Below are 10211 nucleotides of genomic sequence, written 5' to 3'. Positions count from 1 at the left end.
ATCCACTTTCCTGGTTCATTTGTTCTTCATTAATTTAGTCCACACCTCCCCAGCAGTCACTTTACGCCAGAACCCGACTGACTCAAATTCTTCAAAGTCAGAAAACCTGGAAGCACTCTCTATCCCCTCCCTGATGTCACACTTCAGCTCTGTGTCATCACATGAAGGCTCCAGCTCTTCAGGGCAGATGTTCCCCCACAGGGTCAGCCCCTGAATGTTGGCACCAGATGTCCCACCTCCATCATTTCACAGCGCTTTCTGTTCTGCTGTGAATCTGTGGGTCATCGGAAACTAGCAGGGGAAGGGAATGAGGAGGGGAGATTGTTTTCATGCCGTGTCAAGGCGTTGAGACAGACTTCTCCTTCTCCCCTGAACCTCATGCTTTATCCACTCCCAGACGCATGAAATAAAACACAGACCAGAAATGTCTATTTAAACAGTAAACATGTATAGTTTAAAATTCAGCACACATAGTAGACATGGAGTAATGCATAGGACTGTGACAGGGGGGTGAGGGGACCTCAAGGTGACAAGAAAGCTGGTCCTAGTCTCGTCAGGAGGAGTCATCACCAAGATACTCACTCATAAAGCTCACCTATGATGTTCTAATTACTGTACATGTAATATATTAAAATATAATAAAATAGGTTGGGCACAGTGGCTCATGCTTGTAATCCCAGCACTTTGGGAGGCTCATGTAGGCAGATCACCTGAGGTGGGGAGTTTGAGACCAGCCTGGCTAACATGGCGAAACCCGGTCTCTATGAAAAATACTAGAATTAGTCGGATATGGTGGTGTGGGTCCGTAATCCCAGCTACTCGGGAGGCTGAGGCACAAGAATTGCTTGAGCTGGGGAGGCAGAGGTTGCAGTGAGCTGAGATCACGCCACTGAACTCCAACCTGGGTGACAGAGTGAGACTTTGTCTCAAAAAAAACCAATTATAATAATAGATAAACAATGGAAATGATGATACCAACTAATATGGCACAGCTGCAAACACCTTATGCCTACTAACACTTCACAGCCTCTGACAACAAGAAATAAATGGTGTTATGTTCTCTGTCTCATAGGCCAGGAAACTGAGGCACCAAGAGGTAAAGTGCTGGTGAGATCCAGGCAGGGAGCTGAGTCCTAGCCGCCTGGCTGCAGAGTCTCAGTGCCCTCAGTGGAGCCAGTGGGCCTAGGAGCTGACATCAGAGGCTGAAATCCCAGCTGTGCGGCATCCCTGTGGTCTCCTGTCCCAACCACGTGTTGATCCAGGACCCGCAGGCTCACGAGCTCTGGAGAAAAGAGAGAAACCGGTGAATGCTCCACTGGGTGTAGAGTGTTGTGTTCATTCCCTGAGGACTTTTCTCTCTTCAGTTGCTCCAAAATCAGATTCTCCCTTTCTCAGAGGGAAAATTAGGCCCTTACATTTTTCTTCCTCCCACCCAGCTTTTCCCAGCCCCTGCCAGTTCCCTCCCATCACTCCATCACATCAGCACCTGTGCCCACCACCCATCGGGCAGGTAGTGAAAGGGCCCCAAGACTAAAGGACAAGATGCAAGAGGGTATCCAGTGCCCTCCCTTCCTCTCAGGCCTGACCAGTCCTGTCAGAGTGAGAGGCTTCCACAAATAGAGGCCCTGACCCTTGCCCTCAGTACCCAGGCCCTCCTCACCTGCAGAGGAACCTGCACACTAGGGCAGACCCTGTCCACCGCTGGCTGTGCCCTCTATCTGCGGCTCAGCATTCCTCCCCTCCCAGCCCAGAGCTGGCACCTCTTAACTGGGGACCCCATCAAGAAGCCTGAGGGTGCCCAGCAGGCTCAGCATGGAAAGACGTGGCTGCCACAGGATTAGCACCTGACCCTGGGACCCCCAGCTTGCTTCAGGAGGCCTGGCGTCCTCTGACCCTCAGCACCCACCCAGGCCTGTGACCTGCTCTTGAGTCACTGCTGCTCCTGCCTGGTCCACTTACCCCTGGAAACGCAGCTCCACCCAGGGCTGCTGCTTGGTGAGGCCGCGAGGCCTTCCTGCTCTGTCCCTAGCAGGGATTCCACCCAGGACACTGCCCTTGCAACCCACAAGGGATTTTCTCCATGTAGAGTAGGGGGAACCCCTTAGCTTGAGGCGGCCTCTGTCCACCCTCTGCACCTGGGAACTGCCACTGCCACAGCCACCATCTCCCACACAGACCCTCCTGGAGAGGGAACTCCAAATTTGAGTTCCTGTTTCATTTAGTATGCTTTACAACATCAGTATTAGAGGAAATTCTATCAAGATCATAGGGCTGAAATTATGAACATCTTTATGGGACATCAACATTGAAAGCAGGAATTTTGGGGAATTGGCACATGACTTTCATACCCTTTTCCTGGCCAAAGCCCCAATGACCTGTGAGGAAACCAATCATGCTCACAGAAAACCAGAACTGACAATCCCTCTACAGGAGACACCGCAGGTGAGAGCAGGAGCCACCACACACCTGCTCTGCCCCTGCTGCGGGTGCCTCCTGGACGGGGCCCTCTTGCTGCAGGGCACGGGAGGAGCAAACAGAGCAATTAGGTGAACAATGAGAAACCACCAACACAGAAGTGGGGAAACGACAGAAAGACCCAGGTCTCCTGGACGCCCCAGGTCTCACTGTCCCCTGCACTGCCTCTGTCTTTGCAGAAACACACAACTTCCTGCTTTCTCTTTTCGTCTCCTGTCAAACAACCTGACTGTGGGGGAAATGATCCTGACCGTCCCTTACTCCAAACTTACCAGTCAGTGACCACCTTGAGAAAGGGAAATGGCCTCCGGGAGGGCAAGGTCAGGTCACAGAGCACAGAACAAAGCCCCAGAAACATGGTCCCTGGGGACTATGTCCCTCAGGGACTGGAGAAGAAAACACTTGGAGGTAGTTTGAGAACAGGGACCGCAGCTGCCCTGATGAGGGGCTGGGCCCCGCTTCTCAAATGGCCCACGGACATCTGATTATTTACTCATGTATATCATCTGCATGGAAACTCAGGGAGGCCAGGTGGTGGGAACTTGGAAAGAGCAGTGCCTCGAGTGACACAGAGGACATGACAGCTCCCCGAGGCAGCTCCTCGAGGAGGCACATGAGGAGCTGTAAAGTGGACAGAGATGGCCTTGTGCGACCAGGACCCTCCTTGTTACAAGAGGGCCTCCAAGGGTCTGCACAGGCAGGGCCCCAAGTCCGGGCCTCATATATCTTTTCCTTGGTGTCTCCCCGACCAAATGGCTGGAAAAACAGGGTAGAGGGATGCAGAGAGGAAGGGACTAGGGGCACCACCTCCCCTCGGATTCCTCTCCAGTTTCTAGCCCTCCCCAGGTGACAGCTGCCTTTACTATTTGCTCCCTCTGAGGCTGTGATCACCCAGGCCCTCAGCACTCTGCATGTGATTCCCAACTCACCCCACCTGGACGCGCCCTAGTGAGTCCGAGAGACAGAGAGACCGGGATGAGGACAGAGCAGGCACCATCCCTGCTGCCCAACCCTCACCTGCAGCAGGAAGAGGCCACAGCTAGACATTCGAGGGCCTTCCCCGGCCCTAACTTGGGAGGGATTTAGGGGTGTAGATGGAGATATGGCTCCCGTTCCCCTCCCAAATACCCCAACTTCCAACACCTGTTCCAGAAGCCTGGTCACCTACATGCCTATCTGTGCAGGAGCAATGAGGGGACCCTAGTGCCCAGACAGGAGCCCTCCCATCTCCAGCCACTGCCCTCTTTTCTCACCTGGACCCTCTGCAGGTGATGTTCTCTTCTTCTTGCAGTGACGGATGTAGTAATGAATAACAAGAGCAACAATAATAAGAGTAATAATAATAATAACACCAGCAATAATAACATCAATAATAGCAGAAACAGGAGCAGCAGCAGCAGGAACATGTGGACTGGCTGGCTGTTGAATCTCAAGCACCACCACCTTCCCTGAAAAAAGGCACTTGTTATACACTGGGCAGAGACCCACAGCTGACCCTCTCTAGGGTCACCGTAGGCTCACCATGGGGCACAGGGTGAGTGCTGAGATTACCACTGTGTTCCATGTAGCAGGTGAACCTCTGCTCCTCTCCTTGGCGAATCCTGATGGTCACCCAGGTCTGGTAGGTTCCATTCCCATCAGGCAGGACACCCTCCGACTGCTGGGCATCGTGGCTCAAAGATACCCCATCCTGATGCCAGGTCAGTGTGATATTTGGGGGACAGAAGCCGGAAGCCCAGCATGTCACATTGATGTTGCCATCTGAATCCTCACTGCGGGTGACATTCACCATGGGTGGCACTGGAGAAGAAAGCGCAGAGTCGGTGAAGCCCTGCTCCCCTCTAAGGGAGATGCAGGGAACAGGGCTGGTCCTCTCCACTGTTCCCACTCTGGCTGAAGCACTCACAGACCCCGGACCTTCTGTAAGTCTGTCCTCACCCTGGGGCCCAATTCCTCTAGGGCTGGCAAGAGGATGGGCCTCGGGACTGTGGCCTGAAGCTCTGGGATCCCCACAATGATGCTGAGGAGGGGGATGTTAGGGGTGGTCTCCTGGGTCTGGGGCCAGGAGGGAGGAAACTCTTTGGGATGGGCAGGCTGGGAGGCAGATGGGGCAGCCCTGTCCCTTAGGGCTTCCTCTCCTGCCTGACACCCACCCCAGGCTCAGGATTCTGTCGGATGACCCCCTGCTTTCCCAGATTCCAACACTGGATGGTTCAGTCCCAGACCCACTGTCTTTATCCACTGGCTCTGACAGGAGAGGAAAATCAGGACACAATATGTCAACAGGAAACGCCTGCATCCATAGCACTGGGCAGGTTTCCCTGGTCAGAGCTGGGGGGTGAGGCAACTCTAGCAGAACCATGGGGAGAGGAGAGCCCCTGCCCAGGGTCGGTACCTGTTCTCCCGACGCACACCAGGGATTCCAGATATCCCTGCAGTTTCCACAGGCAGTCTGCCCGCACAACGCCAGCTTTCTTTGCCTTTTCGTCCAAGACATTCGTGATGTTTACAGACAAGATCTGAGCTCCTGAGGACTCAGGCACTGTCCATTCCTGAGTGTCCAGGTTTTGGGAGAGGAAGAGCTCCCCATCATAGTAGAAATGCCGGAAGCTCTTGGTGCTGTTGTCTTCATGGATCTCACAGCGTCTAATCTCCTGGAGGGAATGCAAGGCTGCCCCCACCCAGCAGTGACTTCTCCATTCCTGAACCCCTCACCTTCCCACCCAAGTGAGGAACTCAGTCCAGCGGGGACCCTTCCCTTGCCCTCCTCCGCCCAGCCTCCCTGTGCTGGCTGAGTGCTGACTCACCTCCTTGGTGAGCTCCACTGACCCCCATTCCTCACCCCCAGCCCCAGCCAGATCCAGTGGGAAGAGACAGGTCGCTGCTCTCTGCCCTAACTTTTCTGGAAAAGGCCTCTCCCGTCACTCTTGCCCCTGCCCACTCTCACCTCCTTTCTTCCTCTTGATATGAGGCAGGGTCATCTTGAGGTTCTTCTTATTCTCTTTCAAGTCCTCGATCTCTGTGTGCCAGGGCTCAGCTCTCCGGACTGCTTCTGCCCACTGTCCCTGCGGCTCTGCCGGGCATTTCTGCCTGTTACAGAGCAGGAAGAGCTGACCATCCAGATATCCCTCAGCGAGAAACCCTGACTGAGGAGGTCCATCCCAGGACAGCACTGTGAAATTATAATGAAGACTGTGGGGCTCTGGGGAAGAGAAAATCACAGATGAAACTTCTTCCTGGAAGTAACTTCACATGATGCTTAACACACAGGTCTGCTGTCCTGACCTTCCTGAGGAGACAGGAAATGTACACGGGCAATGGGACAAGAATGAGCATTTCATATACAAGGAAAACTGGGAAGCTGGGAGGACAGAGGAGGGGACTGAGGAATGGAAGAAGGGGGAATGGAGATGGCAAACTTGTAGGCCAGGTGCCAGGGCTGGGTGGCCAAAGGCCCCCTAAGGGTATAGGGGCCACGGGGAGATGCTCTTCTACAGGGGTAATGGAGAAACATGAAGGCAGTGGTGGAAGGAAGGTCTTGCCAGAGGGGAGGTGGGAAATGGGAAGAAACTCAGGCGAATAGCAACCCATGTCCAGTGTGGCCGTGGTGCACAGGTGACAGTGAGATGGAGGCAAGGGGAGCTGCTTCGAGAAAAGACTCATCATGGGCATGGTGAGGGCAAGGGAGGGGGCGGTTATGAGGCGCAAGGGGCAGGAAGGTTGTAGCCCCAGAGAAGTTTATAGTGGGGTCAGTATCCCAGAGGGAAGCAATGGTGTGGGCTTGGGTCCCAGTGGAAGAGTGGCATGACAGCATGACAAGGCCCCAGGACAGCAAGTGCATGTACCCGCTAGTGTCCACCGGGGTGGGCAGGTGGCAGGTTCTCAAAGAGTCAGTCCACATTTCAGTAAATAGTGCTGGGGGAACTGCATGTTCAAATAAAATAAAATAGCACCTTTAATTTGCACTCTATACAAAAATTAACTCAAAATGAACAAAAGACCTAAACTCTAAACTCAAGAACTAAAACTTAAAAATTTCTTAGAAAAAAACATTGGGGTCAGTTGGGAGAAAATAGGGGAGGGACGGTGGGGGGTAGGGAGTTGGAGAGAGATAGCAAGGGGAGAGATGCCAGATGTAGGTGATGGGGAGGAATGCAGCAAATCACACTGACACGTGTGTACCTATGCAACAATCTTGCATGTTCTTCACATGTACCCCAAAACCTAAAATGCAATAACACAAATAAATTAATTAAAAAAATAAAATAAAATAAATGGCAAAAAAAAAGAAGAAAACATTGGGGATAATCTTCATGACACAGGATTTGACAGAGCTTTCGTGGATGTGACACCAAAGCACAGACAGAATAGAAAGAACTGACAAACTGGTCTCATGAAAATTAAAACATCTGTGCATCAAAGGGCCCGATTAGAGGGAAAAAGCAATCAATGCCTGAAATGAAATAAATATGCAAATCATATATCTGATAAGAGATTAGTTTCCAGAATACGTAAAGAAGTCTGACAAAAACAACAAAACAGTCAACCCACTCAAAAATGGGCAAAGTAGCCATGAGAAGCTATGTGGGGGAAAAATGGGCAAAAGTCTTGAATGGCCAATTCTTCAAAGAAAATATGCAAATGATCAATAAACACATGAAAAGATGCTCAATATCAGTAGTCATTAGGAAAATGCAAATCAAAACCACAATCATATACTGCTTCTGCACAGCAAAGGAAACAGGCTGGGTGCGGTGGCTCATCCTGTAATCCTAGCACTTTGGGAGGCTGAGGCGGGTGGATTGCCTGAGTTCAGGAGTTAAAGACCAGGTGGGCAACACGGTTTCATATTTACTAAAAATACAAAAATTAGCCAGGCATGGTGGTGTGCCACTGTAGTCCCAGCTACTCAGGAGCCTGAGGCAGGAGAATTGCTTGAACTTGGGAGGTGGAGGTTGCAGTGAGCTGACATTGCACCACTGCACTCCAGCCTGGGCCACAGAGAAAGACTCTGTCTCCCAAAAAAAGAGAAAAGACAAAAAGAAAGAAAAAACCCTCCTGCACAGCAAAGAAAACAACAAACAAAGTGAAGAGATCATTCAAGAATGGGAGAAAATATTTTCAAACTATTCATCTTACAAAGGATTAGTAACTGAAACATATAAGGAGCTCAAACAACTCTATAGGAAAAAAAAAAAATCCGAGAATCCAATTTAAAAACGAGCAAAAGATCGGAATAGTAATTTCTCAAAAGGAATACTTACAAATGGCAAGCAGGTATATGAACAGGTGCTCAGCATCACTGGTCTTCAAATAAATGCATCGAAACTACCATGAGATGTCATCCCACCCCAGATAAAATGGCTGTTATCCAGAAGACAGGCAATGAGGAATGCGGCAAGGATGTAGCAAAAGAGAACCCTTGTACACTGTTGGTGGGAATGTAAACTAGTACACCACTATGGGAAGCTAGGTGGAGGTTCCCAAAACTAAACTAAAAACATAACAGAACTGTCATATGCTGCAGCACTCCCACTGTTAGGCATATACCTCAAAGAAAGCAAATTGGCATGTTAAAGAGCCATCTACTTTTCCATGTTTATTGAGGCACTATTCAAAATAGCCAAGATCTGCAAGCAACCTAAGTGTCCATCAACACACGAATGGATAAAGAAAATGTGGCTCACATGTGTATGTGGAGTACTATTCAGCCGTCCAGTCATTTGAAAAGAACTGGAGGTCATTATGTTAAGTGAAATAAGCCAGGAACAGACACACTAACTTTGTGTGCTTTCTTCTTTGCAGCAGCCAAAAGTGAAAACAACTGAACTCATGGGGACAGGGAATGGAATGATGACTACCAGACGCTGAGAAGGGTAGTGGGGAGTGCAGAGTGGGATGGTTAATGGTTACAAAAATATAGTTAGAATGAATAAGATCTTGTAGATAGCACAGCAGGGTAAGTCAGCAATAATTTACTGTACATGTAAAAATAACTAAAAGAGCATAATGGGATCGTTTGTTGCACAAAGAAAGGATAAATGCTTGTTGTGATAGATACCCCATTTACCCTAATGTAATTATCATGTATTGTATGCCTGTGTTAAACTATTCACGTACTCCATAAATATATACATATATGTGTACAACATACCCAAACAAAAGTTAAAAATTAAAACAAAAGCAAGGGGTGGGGGTGCTGGCCAGAGACAGAAAACCAAGGTAAACGGGGAGACCACCAGCCTGAGGAAGGGTCTGCCAAAAGTAGTGCTGGAGGCGGAACAGTCACCCCAAGAGCCAAACAAAGATTTTAGGTATGTGGTGTAGGGAGTGAGAGCCCACTGGGGTCAAGGAACCAAAAGAAAAGAATGAAGGTCAAGGAACAGCTGGACCAACAGCCTGTTTTAGGTCTGGGCTGGGTGGGGCGAGGGGAGATGGGCAGAGCAAGAACTGGAGGGCAGCGTGAGCATGGGGCAGGAGTGACTGTGGAGGAACTTGGGTTAGGGTGAGGACAGGAGGGGAGCGTGCTCTGTGGGGGGTGGGGTTTGGGAAAGATGAGAACTTGCTGAGGGCCCAAGGCAGGTGGGCAAGAGGTAGGAGCAACACAAGGTTCCCAGCTTGAGAGGGGCGGAGGGACCAGGGAGGGATCGTCCAGCACCTGTGGGCTGGAGGGTGGGGTCCTCCAGAGGGTGAGGCTGAGGATAAAGGAGAGGGGAAGGGGCCACCTTGAGGCAGGGCCCAGAGCAGCCACCTGCACTGGATGGGACATCTGCACTGCCCTGTGTCCTGCCTAAAACCCAACTGTCATTAGCACCAGGGCTCCCCCTGGGTGGTCTGGAGGGGAGTAGGATGGAGGGAAGACCCCTGGACAAAAGGCAACACCAGAAACTTAGGGTCAGGGACAGCTGGGAGTGGGAGGCATAAGGGCAGCACTGGGTGAAGGCTGCTTGTAGGAAAGGCCCATAAGGGAGGCAGGAGGGACCTGCTTTGGGTGGGGGAGGGTATGAGGGCAGAAGATACCCTAGAAGTCCATCGGAGGACTGCAGACAGGAAGGGGTAGCAGGGAGCTGGGAGGGCAACAGGACCCAGGGGGCCCTGAGATGGGCAGGGAGGAGGGGCAGGAAATCTGTTGTCCTTAGATCATTGGTCATTAGTAGGGGTGGGCTACGGAGAGGAGAGGACTCCCCCCACCGGCTGTGAACCACAGACTGCCGGGAGAGGACAGGGCTTCAGGGACCTGGGAGCAGCCCCCAGCACCGGTAGATGTGGATGCCTTAGGGGCCGAGCAGGCAGGGCTCTAAAATGCCATTCACAAGAGCAGCCCGCGAGTGGGGGGCGCCTCCCGGGACCCCAGGGGTCTCAGAAGGGATGGTTTGTCCGAAAAGTGAGAGGAGGTGGAGGTGAGGCAAGGAGAGCAAGTGCAGGACAGGAAAATGCAGGGGCGGGTGATGCGCAGTCCTGAGGAGGACAGAAAAGAGACGGGAAAGCAGGGCTGAGGTGTGGCGGCCATGGGCCGCGTCCAGCTCCCCGCACCCCCGACCCCGCACCTGAGCCCCGCCCAGACCGCACAGCGCTCACCGCGACCCACCGGGACCCCAGGAAACGTCCCGCCACTCCCGCTCCGCCCAGGCCCGCCAGGAACCCCACTCACCAGCGGCGGCTCCCAGGAGTGTCAAAGGGAAGGCGCCGGCCAGAAATAGCAGGATCCGACCCAGCCCCATGGCCAGACGTCGCCA

At 51.9% G+C, this 10211-nt stretch overlaps 1 protein-coding gene across 2 annotated transcripts; it reads right to left on the bottom strand.

Annotated features, from left to right (window-relative positions):
- Positions 1 to 427: 427 nt before the first annotated feature.
- On the bottom strand, positions 428 to 10211 carry LOC116543491 (MHC class I polypeptide-related sequence B-like). Of its 2 annotated transcripts, none has more exons than XM_032269064.1 (6): positions 10127 to 10211; positions 5423 to 5677; positions 4871 to 5146; positions 3997 to 4275; positions 3729 to 3923; positions 428 to 1282 (listed from the first exon to the last, which is right to left on the bottom strand). In XM_032269064.1, exons 1-6 carry the CDS (start codon positions 10194 to 10196, stop codon positions 1134 to 1136), a joined length of 1224 nt encoding a protein of 407 aa, XP_032124955.1. In that variant the 5' UTR covers positions 10197 to 10211; the 3' UTR covers positions 428 to 1133. The 2 variants fall into 2 exon arrangements, with proteins under 2 accessions (XP_032124955.1, XP_032124954.1); XM_032269063.1 differs by lacking the exon at positions 10127 to 10211 and adding an exon at positions 10054 to 10072.

Source organism: Sapajus apella, unplaced genomic scaffold, assembly GCF_009761245.1.
Source record: "Sapajus apella isolate SASKATOON/1434 unplaced genomic scaffold, GSC_monkey_1.0 scaffold188, whole genome shotgun sequence".
NCBI lineage: Eukaryota > Metazoa > Chordata > Mammalia > Primates > Cebidae > Sapajus > Sapajus apella.
The sequence above is the reverse complement of the archived record's forward strand: the minus strand, read 5'-3'. Positions and strand labels throughout refer to the sequence as shown.

Excerpts from the sequence above, each read along its gene's own strand:
- LOC116543491 (XM_032269064.1), bottom strand. The coding sequence starts at position 10,196 with ATGGGGCTGGGTCGGATCCTGCTATTTCTGGCCGGCGCCTTCCCTTTG. Across the intron at positions 4,276-4,870 it reads GGTGTGCGTCGGGAGAACAG|TGCCACCCATGGTGAATGTC; the intron begins GTACCGACCCTG and ends TTTCTTCTCCAG. Across the intron at positions 1,283-3,728 it reads ATCACCTGCAGAGGGTCCAG|AGCTCGTGAGCCTGCGGGTC; the intron begins GTGAGAAAAGAG and ends TCTTTTCTCCAG.